The 25,128-nt window shown below is 41.2% G+C and overlaps 2 protein-coding genes and 1 pseudogene across 4 annotated transcripts in view; 2 read left to right on the forward strand and 1 right to left on the reverse strand.

The window, feature by feature from the left end:
* Positions 1 to 2,811: 2,811 nt before the first annotated feature.
* On the reverse strand, positions 2,812 to 9,231 carry HIGD1A (HIG1 hypoxia inducible domain family member 1A). 3 transcript variants are annotated; one of them, XM_065933128.1, is made up of 4 exons: positions 9,131 to 9,231; positions 5,028 to 5,142; positions 4,262 to 4,396; positions 2,812 to 3,668 (listed from the first exon to the last, which is right to left on the reverse strand). In XM_065933128.1, exons 2-4 carry the CDS (start codon positions 5,122 to 5,124, stop codon positions 3,619 to 3,621), a joined length of 282 nt encoding a protein of 93 aa, XP_065789200.1. In that variant the 5' UTR covers positions 5,125 to 5,142; positions 9,131 to 9,231; the 3' UTR covers positions 2,812 to 3,618. The 3 variants fall into 3 exon arrangements, with proteins under 3 accessions (XP_065789200.1, XP_065789201.1, XP_065789202.1); XM_065933129.1 differs by having other exon boundaries at positions 5,028 to 5,138; positions 9,131 to 9,227; XM_065933130.1 differs by having other exon boundaries at positions 9,161 to 9,176.
* Positions 9,232 to 9,349: 118 nt separating this feature from the next.
* The window catches only part of LOC136167751 (atypical chemokine receptor 2-like), a 41,397-nt gene continuing 25,618 nt past the window's right edge, over positions 9,350 to 25,128 (forward strand). The window contains exons 1-2 of the mRNA XM_065935261.1: positions 9,350 to 9,398; positions 13,166 to 13,457. Coding sequence (XP_065791333.1) covers positions 13,313 to 13,457 — 145 coding nt within the window. The 5' untranslated portion in view covers positions 9,350 to 9,398; positions 13,166 to 13,312. The remainder of the gene's footprint in view (positions 9,399 to 13,165; positions 13,458 to 25,128) is intronic.
* Positions 22,047 to 22,704, forward strand: LOC136167750 (SAP domain-containing ribonucleoprotein pseudogene; annotated as a pseudogene).

Consider the following 25,128-nt stretch of genomic DNA (forward strand, 5'->3'; position numbering starts at 1 on the left):
CTCACATGGTAAACTTCTAGTCTCTCTGTGACACTTCAGAGTGACACTTCGGACAGGAAAAAGACCTGACACGAATGCTGTGAGCAACTCAGATACTACAGAGGGGGCCAGCCAGATGCTAGCCTCCACTCTGGAACTATCTATCACTACTTAATTTAGGAGAACATTTCCTAACTTTTGTTTTCCTAAAAAACAAATGATTTTTCCTCATTTCAGTGGCTAGAGGGAAAGCAGGCCTTCTTTTTTTATCTAAGAATAAAGCCAGGATGCATGAGTATTACTGGCTCTTCCATGAACTTATGGCAGATAAATCTTTCACTAAGAAAGTGGCAATCCAGGCACGGCTGGTGCATGTTTGGTCTCCTTCCTCCAGTTTCCCACTTGATTTGAAGAACTTTCAAACAGGAGGATTAAGTATGTAAATAATAGTTGGCAGTTCCACTGTTTGACACGAGAACTTTAGAATACCTTATGTTCCTTCAGCTTTGTTCCAGCCTGTTTCCATGGGCTGTGGATTTACCTGGGGATAGAGCCTAAATTTCAAGTTCCTGAAACTTTGAGCAGTGTTTCCTCATCTGTGAGGCAAAAGAAATGGTCTAAATGACCTGTCCTCTACTCCAGAGTTCTGACTCCAGGATACAGAAGCAGAGTGTACTTTGGAGATTTATGTGTGCAGTCAAATTCCAACTCTCACCACCAGATGGCACTGTTGCCTGTTAACTAGAAATAGGTTGGGGACTTTTTCTGGAAACAGAATCCTGAACGTCAAAATATGACCTACTTATTCTAATTAATTCAACAAACATTTATTGAACATCTATATGAGCCAGGCACTAATGCCAGCTGCTTTGGATGAAAAAACATCATCACACCTTCATAGTAGTAGAAGAGAAAGGCATGGAAGCAGTCATATACCAGTGCTCCAAAAACATGCAACAGTAAGCCAAGGAATCTCTCAGAGAAAAATCATCTTAAGTTAGATCGTGGCTTCCTTGGGGTAACTTCTCTGACTCCAGCCCTAGGTTAGGTCCCCCGGTCTTCCGCATCCTATACCTAGTATTCATCACGCTTTCTGAAGTCAGTGATCTAAAGTCAGCCTTTGCTGCTGGACTAAGTTGTGAGAGGAGAGCCCATGGACCTCCTGTGCTGCCACATTCCCAAGCTTAACATTTAACAATGGTAAAGGCAGCCATTCAGAGATTACCAATGTATCAGGCTCTATGCTAAGCCCTGTCACCCTCACTACTGCATTTAATCTTCCCAACAACCCAGGCCACTGACATTGTCCCCACTTTATAGATGAGGAAACCATAGCTAATAACTGGCAAAACCATGAACCCAGGTCTGACTCTACAGTAGTATCACATCCTCTTGAGCCACTTTTAATAACTTCCGTAATCTGAATATCAGCCTATTCACCCACCCTAGTTTATCAGTCTCTTCTTCTTTACTCATTTTCTCCTGATTACTCAATGCTCACTAGTCTCAACATTTTGCTCCTGTTCTTATGTCCTCTGGCATTTGTCTAGATCAATTTCTCTCAAATTAGTATTCATTTAACAAAATCAGTAATGTACTCATCCACTAGAAAGTTTCTGAAACTTGTTTTCAAATTTATTTTTCTGTAGAAGGCTTATCCTTAATGAAATTATTGTTAGGACTGCCTACGAGCAACTCCTGTGTCTACTGGAGGCTGAGAGGAGTTCCTAGTAATAGCTTTTATTGATTTCTTTTTCCTTGTTTATTTTTTATTTTCAAATCTGAGTACAAAACAAATAAGCACACAGTTAACAGCTTTTAAGTGATCTTTTCTATTTGTGATGATCTATAAATATTAAATATTCCAACCAATAAAAATTGTTCTATATAGTGAAATCAAATACTCCCCCAAACCAAAAAATAAAGCCCATGAACTATATGAAAGTGACAAGCTCTCCACATCTCAGTTCTGTCGATTTTGTTGTTATTGTTTAGTTGCTGAGTCATGTCTGACTCTTTGTGACATCCTCCACCTCCCATGGACTATAGCACACCAGGCTCCTCTGTCCCTGGGATTTCCCAGGCAAGAATACTGGAGTGGGTTGCCATTTCCTTCTCCATAGCTTTTATTTTTAAAGCACATTTCTCATAGACCCATATCATGATCTATAAGCTAGATAGGACGATAGTAATTACCTAGTTCAACCTCTGTTTCTAACTAGGAGAAAATTGAGAAAACCCTGATTTGGGCCAGGTTACATAGTCAGTGGAGTGGTAAGTCAAGACCATGCTGTACCCTCTTGTCCAATAATACTAATCTATGATAACCACTCCCTCTCCAGCATTAATTTCACAAAGATCAACATTTCAAGTCTCTAACTTGTTGGCTTCTACCACATGGCTGCCCAGGTATCAGTCCCAAACCTACAGCTTTCTCTACCTATGTGACCTTGGGTTAATTACTTAAAACTGTTCGTATCTCAGTGTCCTTCTCCATGAAACAAGGATCACAATTCTTAGGGCTGTTAGGAAACTTAAATGACTTTATACATGAAAAGTATGTGGCACACAGTAAACACTCATAAATTTTTAGCTATTATTCCCTCTTTTCTTGGAACTACTTGTGCTACTTCAGAGAATGATGGTTTTCCCCAAATTCAAATAAATACAAGACTTTTGATGTGTTCATTTACTTTAATAACACTACATTTACCATGTTATCACCATGGAATGTAAATTCAGGTTAGACAAGAGAATTTCACAAGTACAACAAAGCATTCTGTGATATACCAAAGTTTGTATAATGTCTGACCAAACCAGCTTGCTCATCAATGACTTCCATTATAGGCATTTTATTTAGTTGATGATTCTTTTGGAGGAAATAAACATACTGCACACATTTATAAAGTGTTTTTCATTTACCTTTGCATTAGCACTTAAAATACATGTTTCAAAATAATTTAAAATTATTCTAATATAACAGCAGCAAAATATAATTCTGCAATTACAAAAGAGCTAAAAGGGATCTATAATTTAGTTACTCTCATGTTTATAACTATGATTCTAAAATAAATACTACTTCAAAGTGGCTCTGTTACCAGCATTTTAGGTTTGATGTAAAAACACACACAGACTTGCAGGGAGGTTTATAATGTTGTATTCCATGCACTGTTCTGAAAGGGTTCCTCAAGAGCCAACCAGCCCTTAAAACAGTACTCAGTCCACAAGGCAGTCAGAAAGTTAAACTGACTTGGGTAAATAGGATTCCTGCATTACATCAAAAGCATACGATATTCTGCAGCAACTGGGAGCATTTTCAGGATTGGCATGTTGTCTTCTTTAGAACTAATTTCAACAGAAGGGTTTAAGAAGGTGGACAGGTACCACTATCAAGTGTATTTAAAAGTGACATGTTTCTTTTGTGCTGATCTGACTCCCCTGAATGACCTAGCTAGTGAACTAGTCACCAATAACTTGGTCACCAGGCAAATCAAGCCTGCAAGAAAGGAAGCCAGTATTCAAATTACCATGTTCTTGTCTCACCCAAACAATTTATTTTCCACATAAACATATAACCTCAATATGAGATGTCTAACTAAAGCAAGCACCACCAACAAGGCCAAGACAGCATCTCCTCCTCTAAGGTTTAGGTTTTCCCCAGAATTCTTGATACAGGGAATAGCCCATACCTAAAGAAAAAGAATGCCAGTTAAGCATTTAAAATTTTTCTTCAGTATTAGAAAATTAAAAACTGTTCATAAAACAGCTAAAAGTAGCACTCTTACAAGCATATAGTACTTACAAGGAGAACAAGACCCTATGCTGCTTACATTCTTGCTTTCTTAATTCAGATTTCTAAAATTCTTTTTACACAGCTTCCGAAGTATTTTTAAGACTAGTATGATTTGCTCAGATGGCTAAAATATCAATATTTATCCGGCAACTAAAGCAGATAAAGTCAATGAATTATAAAGCCTACAAACAGCCATCATGTCTCTTGGATCTTACTACCAACCCTATTTGCATATATAGACTCCTCAATGACATTATAATGGGCACTACTGTCTTTTCTTTCTTTAAAACCTTAGCAAGATTATTCATCATAGATAGTAAAACTATATCACTACTTGAACTATTTTTACTCATTCAGTTTTTAGGTGAAAATGAATAAGTGATATTTGCAAACTGCTTCAAAGTCAGTTAAAAGTATCTTCCGTGTTTTATTTACAAAGAAACCATTCATGGGGAACCAAAAATTTGAAAAGGTCCTGTAGGAACCTACCAAGAGTCATTGCTCCCACAACAAAGCCTTGGGCTGCCACACGCATGTGGATCAGGTGAACAGACATTTTAGTATTTCCCCTGCTCTTCAATCTATATAATCCATATGCGACAATTGCTGCAAAACCTGCCATTCCTGTAAAAGAAATAGTCACAAGTTACGTCAGATGCATTGGGGCAGGGAATCAAGATGAGCTTATTACCAGTCGATGTTCTATTTTTCATAAGGAAGCTTTAGGACACCATTACCCAGCTAGCACACAAACTGAGGTTTTACTCCCCATCCCCACCCCCATTCAGAATTAAAAATTCAAAATTGGTAGCAAACAGTAGCAGATCTAGAAAATCAAGATCATCTTTAAAGTATGGGCTTGTGAAGCCAGTAAATAAATTCCTTTAAGAGTGTTAGGGGAATTCTCTGTCCTACTTCCATCCCTGAAGGAAATCAGTTAAGGGAATGCAGCAGAGACTAATAAACCACAACTGTGAGTTTATAACAACTCTTGAGTCTTGTGAGTCCTTGCAGCAAATCACTGAAACTGATGGTGGTCTTGGGGTTGCAACACATTCACTGAAATAAGTCAATAAAACAAGATGTATGAATGCGGAGAATAATTTTTACGAGAGTTATACCAATCTAAGCATATTTCAACATGTGAAAAAATATTAAAAAATAAATGCTTCATCAGGAAATGCTTGATGAATGAAACAAGTTGCCCACACTTCTACTGTGTTAAAGCTTATTAGATCATCAAAGTCAGACTTACCAATGGGGACAAATGGTGCCTCTCTAGCTTTTCTGATAAGTTTAGATCCCTGATCTTCATCATATGAAGAAAGAGAAATATCTGTGTCGCTTGACATAGTGATTGAAGAATCTTCCTGAAACAGAATTGCCAGGAGGTTCTGCAGTTAAAAGCATACTTCTTTTTTATAAGATTATTCCTTTAAGTAATACCAGAAAAAAAGGCAAGACGCTGGCCTGATTATATAAGAGGGAAGGGTTAAAAAAAAGATTAATTTCCATAACAAAGGGACCAAGGCTCCATTCTCCCTTTTCGGTCTTTCTTTTAAAAAAAAAAAAAAAAAAAACAGGAAGCTAAGAGGCATTTCATCACAATAAAGTAATAATTCAATCTCACCTTAGTCACAGTCACTGTACATACTTCCTTTTGACTGATCTGAACAGATGATAAACCACCCACAGATTAAAAAAAGGGAGTCAGACATAGTATATAAGTGCTCAAATCTCAGACTGATGTTAATTACAATAAACTGTTGTAATTGACATCAAACAGATGTCATTTACAGATGACATAAAAAAATGAGTTTATTACCAATCGATGTTCCATTATCTGTATAGTCTTAGCTTATGAATTTTCATGTGCATCGCACTCCCTCCAGTAATAAATGGCTCTCATTCAACACTTTGCTATCCAAGGGGTCTAATAGTAATCAAGGTTCTCAAAGAAAATCCAACTCTAGACGTGAGGCTTAGTGTTTAGTTTGAAAAGTGAAATTGTCCCTCTAACCCTCTATCCTCACTGGGAAGAGTACAGTTCTGTCATCTGACAGAGAAGACCTTAATCCAGATGAGCTGTACAGTATCACACAGATAGAATCAATTAGAACTAGGGCTTCCCTGGCGGCTCAGCTGGTAAAGAATTTGCCTGCAATGCGGGAGACCTGGGTTCGATCCCCGGCTTGGGAAGATCCCCTGGAAAAGTGAAAGGCTACCCACTCCAGTATTCTAGCCTGGAGAAGTCCATGGACTGTATAGTCCATGGGGTTGTAAAATAGTTGGACATGACTGAGTGACTCTCACTTTGACTTTCTCTTCTTTCTTGTACTCCATTACCTGCTAACTGAATGAACCCCTACTTTCTCTGAGCTTTTATTATACACAAGGTTCAACAAGCTCAAGGTTCAGGATGCTCATTATATATTTGAAGAGATTAAAATATAAACACTGAAATAATGTTTCATAAATTAGATTCTTTTAAAAACATGCCAGAATATGTACACTTTGCCAAGAGCATAACAGAGACAGAATTTAGAGTGGGATATCTTTTGGATAAAGTTTGGGAAGTTTCAGAGAAATATTTGAGGTTGGCTTTCAACATACTACATAAATGAGGGCTTCCCTGGTGGTCCAGTGGTTAAGACTCTACACTTCCACTGCAGAAGGCCCGGACCCTGGTCTGGGAACTAAGATCCCACATGCTGCGTGGTGCGGCCAAAAAAACCCAAACCAACCAACCAACCTCAAGATACTACATAAATCGACTAGATGGTAAGATTAAACTATTTTAGGCCAGTATGTTTATTAGTTCCCTTCATAACCAATATAAACTTCCCAAAGGCAAACATTTCAAAATCTTCCCTATTTTATCACAATTCCTCCTTCTACCTTCCTCACCAATCCCACATTCTAATCACATTAAACTTCTTATAGTTTGTTGAAAAATATTACTTCAAAATTTATTCAACTATTAAAATTATTCTCAGGCAATTAGGAATATTTAGTGAAAAATAACAATTACACACATTTGTAGAGTTTTATCAGTAAGAAAAATGTCAAGCTGTATGTACATAAGTGCTAATTTGTCTTTTAATTCTTACATTGCTCAATGAAAGAACACATGATAACCTGAGTAGGTTTTGGATCCTTGCAACCACAAAAAAAAACAACCATTATATACCACAATCCACTTTTAAAAACTAGCACCTCTTTTTGCAGATATAAAAGCATGTTTTCTTCCTTTGTCTTAATTTCTAGATAACTAATTGTCCAGCAGATAAGTGTAGTGAAAGTTCGCTTTTCCTTCCTTGCAGCAGTTTGTACGGATAGGCCATTTGATCTGACTTTCAGAAAGCAGTCCCTGGGGTAAGAATCAAGGTATGAAGGAACCAAGTAGTCATTACTTGTCTTAAGTGACTAAGGATAATTTGTCTGTGGTACAGAACACCTTGTGTGCACATTTCAGCATAAAAGAAAGGGGAATATTAAAAGTCCAACACATCACAAAGTTAATTTGTTATTCTATGGTTCAAATTCTATTTCTAACATGACATATATCTATAAAACTCCCTGAGTGTAAGATTTTAATAATTCTCTTCCTAATCACCTGGAAGTTTCCCCAAGTATTCATGATTTCCAGCCACCTAAATAAAAAATGGTTAACTTTTAAAGTATCAGGGTCAATAAGTCACTTCAGAATAAAAACCCAAGTATCAATCCATGCCAACAGCCTTATTTTACACATGGAAAAAGAAAGCTTATGAAGGGTGAAATAAACTGCTCAACAACAGGAATCTCTGGCAGGGCAGGATTAGAACCCAGCTCTCCTAATACACAGTTGTGGGTTCTTTTGATTGACAATATGTTGCCAGATCATTTGTCTTTTATTATGCTGGTGTACATTTAATCTGAAAAAAACTGAAAATTCACTCCTTAACAGAAGCCTGCATCTCCTTTGAATTGTGAAAAATGTCTGTCATGCCTGGAATCTTCTTCCCCAGTGACTTAATTCATCTAACATTTTCAGCTGTGATTTGAATATTTTTTCCCCTAGCATCACTTCTGGATTTCCTTTATCATTTGCTTATCCACCCACAGCAACTGACCCAGATCTGCCAGAAAGTTGAACATGTACAAAAGGAGGCACCTAAAACCAGATACTCAACGCCAACTTGGAAAACACGAATTAGTCTGTAAACTAAGATACTACTGAAGACTTTTCCAAGTGCATGGGCACCTAGCAGAGTCATAAGGGAACAGGAGCCGCCCGGCATCACGTGATGTAAAAAGATTTAAGGATCTTCACAGCTCGTCATTTTTGTCACAGGAGCGTCTAACAATGAATTTCAATTTTCATTTTGAACCCGTCACCTGTCAGCCCGTTTTAAACCGCTGCCAAGTCCCCACCCCAGGAGATTCTGATTCAGATGGTCTGGGGCAGGTCCCAAGGAATCTATATTTTAAGACCCGCTCAAGAGATTCTGGTGCACAGGGAATCAAGAGAACCACTGGTGTACAAAACTCAAATACGATTGTCATGTTAGGGCCTGGTGCCACTTATACATCACAACTTTTCATCCCAGGCACTTGTGGAAGCATAAATTCCATCTATAAGAGGGGAATAATTGATTCCCGCACCGTAAAATAGAACAGGCGAATAAAACCTGCCGAATCATTTCGACTGCTCCCAATTCTTATCCTGTATTACGTTTCGTAACCTCTAACTTGGCAGGTTTACTTTTGAGGAAAAAATGTAAATTCCGTCAGAGGCGCTTGATAGAGGCCCTGGTCCTTCTTACCTTCCTGGGGCGGAAGAGAGTCGCCAAAGGTGGAAGGGAATACCGGCCCGGGGAGAAGAAGAAGTCGATGGCGGGAAGGTCGTGTAGTTTTACGCCCTCCCCTCAACCCTTCAACCTTCCTCCCCTTTCCCTTCCTGTGACCTTGTCAGGACTCCTTGGCCGGACCGCACGCCCTCCCAATCCCTCCTCACCCAACCCACTCTCAAAGAAATCCCGGACACGCTCGGGCCTACGGGCTCCGCGAAGTCGGCCCCAGCCCGGCGCCTCCCCAGATGCATCCCCGAGCCTTCCAGTTCAGCCGCGATTCGCTCTACAAGCCTTTTCGGCATCCCCTCATAGGCTCCGTACGCTCTCACCAGCCCTCCCCGGCAGCACGAAATGAGGCCTGAGCCCCGCCAACCAGACTTCGCCCCTTTCAGCCTAGCCATCAGCCCCCTCTCCCAGTCCCGCGACCGCCAACACTCCCAAGGTGCTCTCAACGCGGCCTCACTTCTCCCCACTCCACCGCCCGGAGTCACTCGACCCCCCAAAGCCCGCCTGCATCACTTACGGATAACTTCAAGACGTTTCAGGTTCCTACCGGATTCTGACCCCACTCCCGCACCCGCCGTCCAGCCGGCTTCTCTTGGTCCCGCCTACGTCCGGCTTCAGCCAATCAGAAGCCAGCAACTGGCACGCGTGTGTCGGGGCGGGTGGATGGGTGCGTGCGTGCGTGTACGCGATGGGTGGGGCGATGGAGAGAGCCCCGGATTGGCTGGGGCGACGTGCGCGGGCGGTGACTTCTCGTCCCTGGCTCTTACGTACGGATTGCATCAGAGGTGAGAAGTCGGCCTCTTAGGTACCCGGGAGGACGTTCCAGGGTGCTTCTCGGCCCTTGGCCGGGCGGAACTTGACATTAGCTTCGCTGTTTTCCTCTTGGGAGGGGGCAGCAGCGAGCATCAGCGAACGCAGCGGGGCGGGACTGAGTCTGAGAGGCCTCAAACCGCGGCCGGTCCTTCAGAGGCTGCGGGTGAAGAGGGAGCAAGTTCCTGCCTTAGGGGCCGCCGGCGGCTTTAGGGCGCTGGATTCACTCTCATGCCCTGGCAGTTATCGGCCGCGAATAGGCACTATGGGCCTCTGAGCTTGGCGCTTACACTCTAGTCGGAGGCAGCCATTCATTACAAGCACGGGTGACTCCATACTCACCGGCGTGGTTTGCTTGAGGAAAGAAGTCACAGGCACCTTGTAACGGTGAACTTCCAGGGACGGAACCCCTAATTTGGCCGTAGATCACTCGGTAACTACCTGGCGAATTGGTGCAAAGCATCAAGCACTGCCGTGAGAATTGTTTTCTAACTAAACTAGAATCTTTGGATATAACCATGAAACGAGGCAGACTGCCAAGTGCTCTACCCTGCAGATAGAAGCTCAGTGTCATAGGCTCAGGATCTTGAAAATCTTTTGTCAAAAAAGTCTCATAATTCAGACACAGGTAGGAAACATTCCCTTGTGGCTCAGCTGGTAAAGAATCCGTCCACAATGCGAGAGACCTGGGTTCGATCCCTGGGTTGGGAAGATCCTCTGGAGAAGGGAAAGGCTACCCCCTCTAGTATCCTGGCCTGGAGAATTCCATGGACTGTATAGTCCATGGGGTCGCAAAGAGTCGGACACGACTGAGCAGCTTTCACTTTCACTTCAGGAAACATTCATTATGAGTAGGGTAAAAACTCCCTACCTTGGTGTGGAGTGCTTTCAGCTCCTTGCAGGCACGTGTTTTGTCAGGTTCGTGGCGATATCTCCCTGAACACTATCTTTGAGCTCTGGAGGGCCTTGGTAATGTTAAAAGAGGCGACAACGGATACAAAGGGCTCGAAAGATAAGTTGGAAGATTTGAAGTTTATTTAGGATAATTAAAACAATAAAAGAGGGACTTCCCTGGTGGTCCAGTGGCTTAGAGTCTGTGCTCCCAAAGCAGGGGACCTGGGTTCAGTACCTGGTCAGGGAGCTAGATCCCATATGCAGCATGAAAGGCCCAGTGCAGCCAAATAAATATTTAAGAAAATAAGAGAACCTGAGATTTGAATATGAAAGCCATATTCATAAGTAATGCAGAAGTCATCAAGTCCGTTAATTCTGGAAATACAAAGGCTAACTGCAGCAATGACCATGGCCCATTCTTTGAGTCAAAATAGTGTTAAGTTTATTTACTAATTTCTAGAGAATGGGATTTGGGGTCAGGCAGACCAGTGCTAGTCCCAGCTTGGCCATATACTAACCATGACTTTGAACTTCACTTTCTCCCTTTGTAAAATGAGGATAACAGTAGTAGTGATTAATGAGGAAACAAATATAAAGTGTAAGCTATTACTTTAAAAATTCCTATGGTATGCATTGTGCGGAAAGAGGCAGACTCTGCCCTATTTGTGTAAGAAATGATCTCTTTCTGATTAGTATGTAGAAACCACAATCTTGGTAAATGGTAATGATAACTATCAGATGATGCAGAAGATTTTTAAAGGATTATTCTGCTACACTTTATACAGTATCATAAAAAAACAACAGTGACAACTGATTAAACTGTTAAATTTTTCGTAGTACAGACATTAACATACAACATGTATTATTTCATTCTCCTTACTCTGCATTGTTTCAAAGAATAATACAGAAGACAAAAAAATTTAGGTCCTCATGTATTACATTAATCTACATGTAGTTTATAGAAGGGCAGCACAGGAAGGGTCTGCCAGTTTTGGCTCATTTCCCCTCTTTAGAGAGTCCCTCTAACTTTTCAGGCTCCAAGTAGTTGTCCACATATGATCATATCCACTATAAAAGAAATGGGCTTCTAAACTCAGACGTCTGTTTAGAGCTACATAATCCAGTTTTTGACATCCTTAAAAAATATTGTGTGATCTTTGTGGCATTTTGTCTCAAATCTTAAGACTTTTGAGAAAAATTGAGTATCCATGAATGTTTTAAAAATAGAAATGAGAGTCAGGATCACCAAATACTGGACATGTACATTGTGCCTGGTACTGTACTAGACTCAGAAATTAGAGTCAGTTCCTTCCCTGAAGTAATTTATAATCTGATTACGTCAAAGGAATAGGTGTAGAAAACCATCAAAAACAGTCTGTGAGAAGTGCTTTGAGTGGAAATCCAGGTAGATATCATAGTGAGCTATTTCAAAGTAGGCTTCTTGGGACTGGGGCTTGAATGTGTGAAGTTTGAAGGATGACTAGTGTGTAAATAAGTTGGAAGAATATTCCAGAAGAGGAAACTGGGTGGAGGAATAGAGGTAGATGGTGGAATTGTAGCTCTTGTGTGGAGGACAATGGGTGGGGAAACGGCAAACATGTGTGACTAAAGCACAGTCAGAGAGTGATGGAAAGTGAGCTCAGTGGGGAGGAACTTTAATGCTAGTAAAAGAACTGGGACAGTACTGTGTTAGGTGGTCCTTGAAGGTTTTGGAGCTGGATGTTTATAAGAGCTCAATGCGTTTGAGTTATTTGAAGTTGAATGCATTAGAAAGGGACTATCAGCATTTCTCTGCCAGAAGTAATATTCTTTGTATTGAGGCCATATTCTAGGTCTTAAGGATATGGAAGGCAGCCACATGCAGTAGCGTCATTCCTCTACTACCTTGACAAGGCCTGCTGCTTTAAAGCAGTAATAGTTCATACAGACCAGTGCTCAGGGAGCCTTGACCAGGGTCCAGGCCATCATAACATTCCAGACTCTGTAAGATGGCTGTAACTGAACTTAATTATCTCTCTCCTGTCCTCCCCGCTGCTCTGGATACTCCTTCCTCATAGGCCTGTACTTTCTCTTAAATTCTCTGACTTGGAAAGCCTGCTTTCCACCCCATTAACCAACCATGAAACCTGGCTAAATCCCTGATGCTGCTTCTGCTTTTGTGTACATGCAGCCAGTGACATGTGGGCAGATAACTGAATGACAAGGGGCCAGCGCTCTAAAGAACTGTGGCAGAGATCAGACGTGTCTTCACTCTCAGTAATGTGCTCTGATCAAACTGGCCAAAATTTGCCTGATTTCTGTATACAGTGATGTCAAGAGGATTATTTACACAAGAAAGCACTTAAAACAGCTCAAATAAGGAAATACATTTGCGTCCTTCTAGGTTTGATGCAAGACTTTTCACTGACAATATTTTCTAACAAAAAGCCATGCGGTTGTCACTAAAAAATGGATCTTGGATTCACTGCAGCTCTTCAGAATTCCTTTTTGTTCTTCCTATTAGTTATTTGGGGTGCGTGGTGGGTAGAGAGAGGGGAAGGTGGGGTGGTGGGTATGTAACTTCTCTAGCTGAGCTGAAGGCCACCTGCCTGTTTCCCTTGTGTTGGAAATGGTTGGATTTGAAATTAGCAACACAACCATTTTGTCTTAAAATTTGATATAATTTTATATCCCATATAATTTATTAAATATGTCTTTTGGTAGAGAGTGAGTAGACAGAATTTGGTGTCTCTAGCATTCAGTTTTAGGTAGTTTATATCTTGACTTTTTAAAATTAGAAAATTTATAATCTTGTATAAACTATGTAACTGAAAAGGTTGACTAATTTTTATTATTTGTATTTATACAGGTAATTTGACTAGCTTACGCAAAGAAAGAATTGACCACTGGAAGCAAAACACTTTCTGTTTACCACAGGTAAACAGCTCTTTCCACTAGAAAGGATAAATGTGATTTTCTGCCCGGGCTCCCCAGCTGGCTCCTGGTACTTGGTGTGATGGAGAGTCGGTGGTTATGCGTGAACGTTGGGTTGCAAGCACCCTGGCAGCAGAACCTCCATCACGTTTCCACCCACAGCACTTGGTGGTATCCTGCACATGGAAAATGTTGGTTGAATGACTCAAGACTGTTTCTCTGCAGAGGTGAGTACTGGAGTTCAGTAACTCTGGCTGCATTTCTGCTACTGGAGTGCGGTAGCTGGGCAGGGCCTTCTTATTTTCTTGATCACCACCCCATAGACAGTCTCCCTTTCAGAACCCTCCTCTCCTCTCCCCAGCTGCCTTGGGTACCCATTGGCTCTCTGCTTTCCCCCACTCTTTTTTTTGTCTCTCCCAATGGTGACTTAGGGCTAATTTTACAAGTCCGATAATTCTCTGAGAACGAGGTGCCTCTTCTGGAACGCACTGCCACACTCAGTGGCACTGCAAACAGTTTTTATTGACTGATCTCCACTCTCTGAATCATTTTGCCGTCACATTGAATGCAAGGCACCATCTGTTTGCCTTGATGACTTAATGAATTAAGGGTTCATGAATGTAGCTGACGTCTAAATTAGATCCGTATCTCATTACAGACAGGATAGTGGTTTCCTTTGCCAGAGACAATGGACAATTATTTTATAACTCTGAGAGAAAAATGGATTATACAAATAGACACTTCACCCAAATTTGTGGCCCTCATTACTCTCCCTATGCTAATGCTTTTGTTCAGGGACAGGGACATGCCTGTCCTGTTTCAGGAAAAACCAGAAAAGAAAAATTATCTGCCTGACCTAAGTTCACTCATGAATCAGCAGACAAGTGCTAGCCGTCAAAGTCCTCCTGCTGTTTTGTTTTATGAGTGTCAGAAGGGTTTTCTGAGAGTGATGAGTATTAAAATAACTAGATAAAATGAGCTCATAACCTTGGTCTGTTGCCTAGTATAGTATGGCTGATTAGAGGGAAATTGCAAGCTGTGAGATGGCTAAATATTGTGTCCTGTGCAGATTGTGATTGCTTGTGAAATTAGGTAAGCTGTTGCTTAAGGGGAGTTCACCAACAGTTTAAAAAGACCTATGACCACTTCTGGCTAATCTGAACTTTCATATAGCTGGGATCTGGAATCATTGTGATCTCTGAGCTATTGCTTGCTTTGGACTGGTAAGGGGACGAGGTGGGAGGTGGCGAGACAAAGGGCAATAGGGAATGATAGTTAATGGGTATCACCCAGATTGGACATGATGAAAATGGAATTGATCTGGAATTCAAGGTGATGGTTATACAACTTTGTGAATATATTAAAGACCACTGAATTGTACACCTTAAAATGGAGAATTTTATGGTATGTAATTGGAGAAGACTCCTGAGAGTCCCTTGGACTGCAAGGAGATCCAACCAGTTCATCCTGAAGGAGATCAGTCCTGGGTGTTCATTGGAAGGACTGATGCTGAAGCTGAAACTCCAATACTTTGGCCACCTCGTGCGAAGAGTTGACTCATTGGAAAAGACCCTGATGCTGGGAGGGATTGGGGGCAGGAGGAGAAGGGGACAACAGAGGATGAGATGGCTGGATGGCATCACCGACTCGATGGGCATGAGTTTGAGTAAACTCCGGGAGTTGTGATGGACAGGGAAGCCTGGCGTGCTGTGATTCATGGGGTCGCAGAGAGTCGGACACCACTGAGCGACTGAACTGAACTGAACTGAATTTACCATACCATCTGTTTGTCTTGGTGACTTAATGAATTGAGGGCTCATAAATGTGAGAGAGTGTCCCTGGCCTCCCTCTTATCTGTAAGTTTCTTACATTAGAAGTAAGCAGCACCAGGGACTTCCCTGGTGGTTCAATGGTTAAGACTTTGCCTTCCAATGCAGGGGCTGTGGGTTTGATCCCTGGTCAGGGGTGCTAGGATCCCACATGCCCTGTGGCCAGAAAGCCAAAACATAAAACAGACACAATATTATGACAAATTCAATAAAGACTTTTAAATGGTCCATATTAAAAAAAAAGAAGCAGGCAACACCACATGCAGCTACCCAGACAGCCTGCTGTTCAACACCAGCACACGCTCAGCACCTCCCTTTCTCTGGGCAGGGTGCTTCATAGCCGATGTTCGCAAGTGTCTGATCGCTGAAACAGCTCGATCAACTAAATATTGTCTTCATTTTACACATGAGGAAGCTGAGGTTCAGCATGGATAAGTAAGTTGCTTATGTTTCCATAGAAGCAGAGGCAGGATTTGAATCTAGTCTTGTTTAGCTCATACCCTTTTTGGAAGGTTCCATTGCCTGTCTGTGCTTTCTTTTCCTTTTTGTGCCTGGTCTCTTTGTTACCTTCGATTTCCACTGTTAGAATCCTTACCAATCACAACTTTTGTTTTGAAATATACGTGTAGTTATATCTTTGTATCTAGATATATATCTACATATATATCTATGAAATATATGTGTTTGTGTAGTTATGTCTCTATATGTATGTATATATTCACAAACACATGCACTTTCATATTCGTATGTCTATATAGATGTTTATGTTATCTATAAATATTTATAGATAGACACAGATACAAATAAGATGAGGAAAACTATACCTCTTAAGTGTTAATGATGGTTTTATCTGAGTAGTAGAATAATAATTTGCAATTTTCATTTTTTCTCTCTGTTTTTCTGTCTTCATCAAACTAAATTTATTTTATTATTGTGATCAGAAAATAATTTTTAAAGTCTTTCATATCCTTTCACCTTCGTTTGCCACTACTTTTGTGAATAAAATCTTTCCTGATCTTTAAACTGATGCTACCCTGTTTTGTTTTTCTTTTTTTTTTATCACACTGTGTGGCTTGCAGGATCTTAGTTCCCCAACCCGGGATTGATCCCATGCCATGGCAGTGAAAGCACTGAATCCTAACCACTGAACCACCAGGGAATTCCCTGACGCTACTCCTTTTCCTTTTGAAACACACTGCCTTTCCCTAGCACTTTGTATTTTCCTGAGTCATTTCTAACATTTTGCTTTGCATTCTGTGTAACCTGAGTTTCTTGGGGCCCCACTCAGAGAGGAAGAGTAAGGGAGGCACATCTGATAATAGAAAAGGTAGCAGAAGAGTTTTGCTCCAGTCTATCCCCATGAAGAAAGCTAGGATCTTCCTGATATATCTGTCGTATCCCACTCTTAAATCTCTTCTCATCCCTGTGATCGTAGTTGTGTTGTGTCTCTTTTACGTTGCTGTTCCCATGAGTCAATTGTCATGCTCACTCTGGTGTTTATATGGGATTCTGTCCCATCTCCTATCACTTAGTGATAAGCTAGGCACCATTATTCCATCAGGCCCCACATGGTCCAGGTTGTGCCTCTGTTCTTCGTTGAAGTTGGGGAAGGGCATCTCTTCCCACCCAGGTTGTGCTTTGTCTTTTCTTTATAAATTTATTTACTTGGCTCTATTGCGTCTTAGTTGTGGCACGTGGTCTCAGTAGTTGCAATGAACGGATTCTCTAGTTGTGGTGCATGGGCTTAAGTTGCCCCGAGGCATATGGGATCTTAGTTCTCTAACCAGGGATTGAAGCCAGGCTCCCTGCATTGGAGGTGAGGAGTCCTAGCCACTGGACTACCAGGGAAGTCTCCTTTTTCTTCTTTTTAACTTTAATATATTTTATTTTGGTGTTTTTTGGCCGTAATGAGAGGCGTGTGGGATCTTAGTTCCCTGATGAGGAGTCGAACCCACGCCTCTTGCAGTGGGAGCATGGTGTCTTAACTATGGGACTACCAGTGAAATTCCTCTTTTTTCTTTTTTAACATAGGCGTTTATAGCTATACATTTCCTTCTAAGCATTTCTTTTGCTATATCCTGTAAATTTTGTGTGTTTTGTTTTAGCTGTCTTTCATCTCAAAGTATTTTATAGTTTCCTTTGTTACTTCTTTGACTCATTGGTTACTTAGGAGTGTGTTGTTTAATTTCTGCATAGTTGTGAATTCCCTAAATTCCCTAATGTTGTTGATTTAATTTAATTCATTTGTGGCTGAAGAGCACACTTTGTATGATTTGAGTTCTTTTAAATTTATTGAGATTTGTTTCATGGACTAACATGTGATCTACCCTGGAGAATGCTCCACATGCACTTGAAAAGAAAGTGTATCCTGGTGTATCATGCTATCACTGACTGGGGTGTTCCATCCAAGTTTTTAGGTATTCACTTCTTACCTGGTAAAACACTGTTCATCCTTTGAGTCCCAGTTCATCTCCAGGTTCAGAGGATTTCATCTGTCAAATATTTCTTCATCCATCTCACAAGCAAGAATGTTCAGTTTTTCTCATTTGAACTTCTGTCTCCCATAACTGTGATTTCTGGATATGCCAACACCCATAACTATGAGATAGCCTTCATTACAAGTCAGTCTTTCTACACACTGATGTTACGGGGTTTCTTTTGTGCAGGGACCAAGTCTTCACTGTATCTCCATATCCCTGAATATGGAGTATTCAGGAGTAACTTTAAAGCATGCCATTAAAAGGATGAGAGAATTTGGGGGGGGGGGGAGGGTCATTGAATACCTATAAACAGTGAACCCTAGGCTATGTACTGTCAAGAGTGGCAGTGGACTCTGCCTCTGGGGACCTATAAAGGCACTATAGGTCCTATAAAGGCACTATAAAGAGAGGCAGTGGACTCTGCCTCTGGGGACCTATAACTTAGTTGAAAAGACAGTATATCTGCACGAGACACCTTTAATCCAAGATCTGCTGAAGTGCCAAGACAAGTGCTGTAGGGGTTGGACTTCTCTACTTTTTTTCTCTCTCTCTCTGCATAGGAAAGAGACTCATTGAGATATGAGGTTGGACTAACACTCAGGACTCCTGATTTCCAGCTGTGAATCAGTGTAGAATCCTCTGGCCGCCGATCACCCAGCCTCCACTTGGATACTCTCACCCACAGGGAGAAAGCCCAACACTCCCCAGTCAGGACTTATGATGGTTGTCTGCTAATTTGGGGTGGTAAGGGGAAGCTGAATTGCTTTTTTGCTACCATACACTGTTTAGTCTTCCTCATAAAATAATCTATACACCTGAAAGAATATGTGTAAAGTCAACAAGGAAGGAAAAGAGTTCTAGTCATACGCTTTAATCTCACTAGGCTAGGTCACAGTATGTTAGGTAAGGAAAGTCAGATCAGGTTGACTGTACAGGGGTCACTTCTGGGGGAAACAAAATGAATTATTTTCTGAGGCCTATTATTCTCCCAGAGCCCACCTATATGTGAATGTTCTGGGAAGATCTGAGGGTATGAGATCTGGAGAGGTAAATTCATCCCACATGCCAGTTAGATATTTTATTCCATCTAATTTAGGATTAAAGACCAATGATTTTGGGGGCTCATTGGGGTATTTCTGGAGGTTTGTCAGGAATACAGTGTAGGAAGAAGGTTTTCAAGCCAGAATGTAAACTCTTTCTCTAGAAACCTCTGAAAACAGCATTGTGTTAGAAAATAAAATGTTGTGAAGTACCTACCATTTTGGTGGTGTGGACTAAATAAAACAGGAGGATTATGTAAGGGCTGGCCCATCACTGCATATAATACCTGACTAAACGAGTAATATCTTTGTTACAGTCTCCACAGACACATTTATTGACAGGCAGTCAGAACACTATGAGGTAGAACAGTCTTGAGGGCAGGGACATCAAGCCATCTGATGGCGTGGAATTAGCAACAGAGCTGGTCTGGGGATAACCAGCTTAAGCAGGGTGGAAGAATGGGCAAGCTTTGGGTGGAGAGAACAAGAGGTGAGGGTTGGTGACAGGGCTACAGGGGTTGAATGTATAAGATATGCTCTTTGATCAATGCAAAGTACCTAGAAGGCTGTAAACCTGGGCTTTGGTAGAGGCAAGGCACAGGAATATTACCATCTCTGTGTCCACATAGGTGTGGCAGAATTCATGCAGCTTTGGAACAAGATTAACTCACAAAGTGCAAATAAGCCATCCATGTGACTCTTAGTAGCTTCTACTGAGTTGATGACTAAGGCTGTGTCTTATGTCCATGACTTACCAGAATTTGTCTTCCCAAGAGGTCAGAGGAGAAAATGGGAGTGGTGGGCCAGGAGTAATGGGCAGTTCTGGGTGGGCCAGAGTGAGTCACCTTCCTCAGTGCTAATACCAGGAGATCAGACCAAGGGCTTTTGTGTCAGCTGTTTATTCTCTTCACCTTTTCCCCAAATCCTGGCTCTGTCACCTCTTTCATCCTTTGACTTTTCTGATAGGGCCCTGGAGTTGGAACCGCTCTAACTTTACAGATAGAGACCCCGTGGCCCAGAGGGGCCTTATTCCTACAATGTGTCAGTTTCAGAGTTGGGGCTAGAAAGGCCTCATGACCACCAACTCCTCGCACTCTCTCCTCCCTCAACGTGGCTTTCATTTTTAAGTCACCTCCCTGCGTGCCAACCAAGGAGCAAAAGGGACACAGGACAGGACATGGCAGAAACTTGAAGTGGTGGTCTCTTGAATATAAGGTGCCCCAGGGAACGTGAGGAGAGGCAGGAGGAGTCAGGCCACCGGCTCATCTTCCATGACCCCATTCTCTCCCATATTTTCTTCTACAGTATGGTCCCTACAAGTGAAAACATCTTACCTTGGAATTTTGTCTGTGACTCTGCCACCCCTGACAGCCTGGCCTCGTCAACAGGATAAGGAGCCACATGGAAGAAGAGCAGAAGGTGTAATGTAGGATGAAGCAGCAAAGCTCATGAGATCCCTTCATGCCTTACTTTTCTCTTCTCCTCCCTTGCCTTCTACTCCTGGCAGTGCTGTACCTAAGTTCTGTCCTTGGCTGGCTTACTTTTCAGAAAGGCTTTGTTGCTTCTGGTAAGCATTGTTAAGTTAAACCCGTTGGTCTATCTGTTTGACCACTGCTGTAACCCCCTCCTCTCAGACCCCTCAAAATCAGATGTACACTCTTTCCCCATAGGTTAGATAAATGTTCTATTGATGCTTCTGTTTGGATCAGGAAGGGAACTCCCAACATCCTTTCAGTAGATTAATGTAAAACATTTTGGTCCCTCTTTTGTATAATTTGGGATTGGTGATACCAGATGATGGCCCAGAAGTTCCAAGCCTGATCCTGGGACCATAATTTCGCAAAATGTTTAAGGCAAACAAAGAAACTCTCAACATTGCCAGACTGAATCAGAGATCTGTGAGAAAATGAGGAAGTGGCCACCCAGCAGAGGTTGCAAAACCTCATTAAGGCTGTTGGTGAAACTCTTTGTCTTTTATGTACCTCTAAGAAGTCCGTGAAAGCAAAAGAGCAAGCCCTCCTTAGAGAAGGTGTGCCAGTTGTCACTTAATCTCCTTATTCCAAATCCACCCTTCACTGCTTTGCTTGTGGTATCACTTTTCTTCCTTGTCATCAGGCTCACTGTTGAACTCTGTCAGTAGGGGGTGCTGGAGGACAAATTTCATCTGCATGAATGAGTGGTTTCTTCATCTGCCTACTAGAGTCCCAGTCATGGGGGAGTCCTGCTTGCCAGTCAAGGCCCAAATAATGAATTATTTTCAGGATAGTATCAATATTAAATTATTGATTTAAGAATTATTTAAGATTTAAGACTGAGATATTTACATTCTTTTATTGTGCTAGGTCTTTGAAATCTGGTGTGTGATTTATACATGTAGCGCTTCTCAGTTTGGACATTCAATTGCTCAGCAGCCACATATGGCTGGTGGCTTCTGTATTGGACAGTGCAGCTCCGGAACATGGTTTGCCTACATATACTTAATGAGAATGACACTTTGGGAGACAGTTTAAAAAAAAGGAAACTGCATAAAAAATATTAGACTTAATCCTGTAGTTTTATTGACCGTATTAATGTTGTATTTTTAATTTATTTTCTTGCGCTAGATATAAGTAAACATAGTAGTGATTATGTGTATTATTTTAGGAATCAACATTTTCAGTATAAAAGTAAAGGAAGTACAATCACAGAATCAAGAATTTAAGTAGAAACACTGTTGAACATTACCGTTGAGTTTACTACTCAGTAGTGTTGATATTAATTATCATCTAATTAATTATTTAATTAAGTAATTAATGTCATGAAGAATACAGAAACTGTTAAAAATAGCAATTAGGAGACATTTTCTGATTCAAAGGGAATGTAGTATCATGAATCTGTAAGTTCTGCCATTGAGTCAGAAGAAAACCTTGCGAAATATTCAAAATCCAAATGGATCTAATTTTCAAGATCCTCAAATGTTGCGTATTTCTATGAATATGAAATAATGCACATTTCCATTAGGTCTTCAGTGGTCTCTAGAGATATTTATGTAAAGGTATTTCCATATCTAAACATGTATATTTGGGCTTCCCAGATGGCGCTAATGGTAAAGAAATTGCAACACAGGAGATCTAAGAGATACGGGTTCAATCCCTGGGATAGGAAGATACCTGGAGAAGGGCATGTCAGTCCATTCCAGTATTAGTGCCTGGGGAATCCCATGGACAGAGGAACCTGGCGAACTACAGTTCATAGGGTTGCAAAGAGTCAGACACAACTGAAGCGACTTAGCTCACAAACATATATGTTTATGTATCTTAGAATTTCAAAACTCAGTCAGTAACCAATGTGGGTAAGAGCTGTGGAGTTTTAGGAAGAAAAAAATACACAAGTAAAATAAATACACAAATAAAATAAGGGAGAATACATAATAAAATACATAAATAAAATAAATTTTAAAATAAATAAAAATAGGGAGGGGTAACAAGATGGTGACTGAGACGAGGGAGCTTCATAAGCCGAAGCTTGCTGAACTATAGCAGGAGTATCTTGCTCGTGGTTTGGAGACCAAGGGAATAAAACAAGATCTCATCAATAGGCTCCAGGTATATGTTGAAGAGCGTGCCGAAGAGGAGGCAAATGAAGAAGATGTACTGGGAGATGAAACAGAGGAAGAAGAACCAAAGCCCTTAGAACTGCCTGTCAAAGAGGAAGAACCTCCTGAAAAAACTGTTGATGTGGCAGCAGAGAAAAAAGTGGTAAAAATTACATCTGAAATACCACAGACTGAGAGGGTGCAGAAGAGAGCTGAACGATTCAATGTACCTGTGAGTTTGGAGAGTAAGAAAGCTGCCCAGGCAGCTAAATTTGGGATTTCTCCAGTTCCATCAAAAGGTCTGTCGTCTGACACCAAGCCTATGGTTAACCTGGATAAGCTAAAAGAAAGAGCTCAAAGGTTTGGTTTGAATGTCTCTTCAATCTCCAGAAAGTCGGAGGATGACGAAAAGCTGAAAAAGAGGAAGGAGCGATTTGGGATTGTCACAAGTTCAGCTGCAACAGGAACCACAGAGGATACAGAGGCAAAAAAGAGGAAAGGAACAGAGTGCTGTGGAATTGCCTGATGAAAAGCTTTTGACGCTTTCTGTTCTCCAGGGGTTTCCACCTCTTTGACTCTGCCTGGTCACCTACATACCTAAATGCACAATTATGTGCAAGGTCCTGCCTTGCAATGAGGGAGCATGTACCCCAGGTACATCTGTGAACTCCAGGAGCAGTTTGACTTATTGCAGTTCCAACTTTAAGGTTTTTGTTGTTGTGTTGTTTTTTAATTATTATTTTGCTTGTTAATTTAAAAAAATAGGAAAAAAAATAAAACTTGAACACAGGGAAATGGACTAGATGATCATGCCCACATTTATGTATTTAGGTATATATTTTCATATTAACTTTTTTTCCCCCTAGAGTATTTTAAAGCAAATCCAATATATTATATATTATATACTATTTCATCCAATTATTACCCCTTTGACGTCGTGGCGTGCTTAACATAACCATATATAGAATCTAGTGTTGTCCATGGGTTCTCAAATAAGCTTCTCCTCCTCCCAGCCCAAGAGTCTGCTAGCAGAAACTGGTATGATAACTGTCTGCCTTAGGTGCATAAGTATTTTTTAACCTGGAAAGCTTTAGAATAAAGCATAGGAATAGTTAAGGAAAAGACCCATTAGCATTAACATTTTTGTGTGAAGTAAGTAAGTGGCTTACTTACTTTGATATTTGATATTTTATGAATTTATCACAGTAAGGGTGATCTCAATCTAGTAGAATGACAGCTTTGTAACTGGTTTGAAATGTTTGAGCAATGTGCATTTTTTAAGGTGAAATCTTATTAAATTATTCTTGATATTGGAACACTTGGAGGCCTTTAGACTCCTAATATTTAATGTTTAGAGTATTGGATTTATAAGTATGAATTTCTTCCCAGGAAAGCTTCATGAGTTAAAGAAGTTGAAGTACATAAAGGGAAATGCTTGAGACAAAACGGGTCATTGTGTGAATATGTTTATATGCTCCCTGTTCTGGTCTATAGCCCCTTGTCACTTTCCAATGTAAGAACCACCGAAGAGCCTAGAAAATGAGGCCTCATACAGAAAAGGCTGCCCACACACTAGCAGCTTGCTCTCCTGTGCTACCTGTTTATAGCCTCCACTAGGATGGTCAACATGTGGTCCCAGGCCCCTCCTCCTCTTTCCTGCCTATCTGAGCTGTCGTCCTAGGGCATAGTCAGATGAAGGAGCATGATAGAATAAAAATGCTAGGCTTGACCTGGACTTCCCAATTTATTGGTTTATTTCTTAAGTGCACTGCCCTTCTTCTGTCACTGGTAATGGAGGGAAGCACCCCAAAAAGATGATATAAGTGTCAGTTATCATCCACTGGATCTGAGTTGTTAGGCTTATTCTCTGAGTAACCTGAGGAAACCCCTCCTGGAAGGAAGATCCTACCATAGTCAGAAGGACTCCAAAGATGCATTCTTCTCTGGGAAAAGATAGATTGATACCTAACTCAGACTAATGTTCTCAATTTTATGAGACAATTTTTCAGACATGTTTTTATAAATTACAAACCACATATCCCTTCCAAATTCCAAAGCTCTGGTGATCTAGTGGCAACACTATGGAACTAAGCAAAACTAAACAAAGCTTAGCAACAAGGAGGCTTTACATGGCCTGAAGCCCTTTTGAGGATCAAGATGAATGCTAATGCTGCAGTTCATCAACCAACCAGATCTCGAGACTCAAGCTGTGTCTACAAGTAGTGTTGCTCCAGCCCTGGAGGCTGTCTTACTTGTCTTTTGCATTCCTATTGTCAGGTTCTCAACTATGTCCCGGGGTCCTCTGCAGCCCAGGTCACCATAGAATCCATATAACGCATATTTTCCAGCAGGATACAGGTGTATGAAAGGTTCTTCTTCCATGAAGAACCTAGATGAAAAGAGCCCTGTGATGTTCTCTTGGCCATCTCCACAGGACTCTGTGGGGCCCTTGACCACGCTCAGGAATGCTGGGGTGATTGGCCATAGCTGCATCAAAACTGATAGTGAACAAAGTAAATCTGGATGTAATTCATAGAGACCACAGAGCCCTGGGAAGTCTTAGCCTGGGAAGAAAAGGAGGTTATTTTGTGGCATTCAAGATAGACTGAGTGAAGACCACAAGAGTATGGGACTGTGTGGAGTTGCCAGGTAAATACCCTCAAGTCTAGAGTATGAAAGACTTCGGGGCTGGTAGTAGGATTCTTAAGTCCTCACCTAGCTTACCACTGTAGTTTACTGCTGTGTTTCAGGAGCCTCTTGGCTGCCCCTTTCCACCATACCTTCTCTGTCAAATGTCTTTGGCACTGGTGACCCATGGCTACCCAGTAGTTAGTGCACAGATTTTAGCATTGTCTCTGAAGTCCACTGACTGCTGCTTACTCTACCTTCAGTACCCAAGGTGATAGATGCTATAAAAACTTCCCTTGCCTAAAGGTTACCTAAGTAAAACATGGATCCTCCCTGACACAGCATTT

The sequence above is a fragment of the Muntiacus reevesi genome, chromosome 4, assembly GCF_963930625.1.
Source record: "Muntiacus reevesi chromosome 4, mMunRee1.1, whole genome shotgun sequence".
Lineage (NCBI taxonomy): Eukaryota > Metazoa > Chordata > Mammalia > Artiodactyla > Cervidae > Muntiacus > Muntiacus reevesi.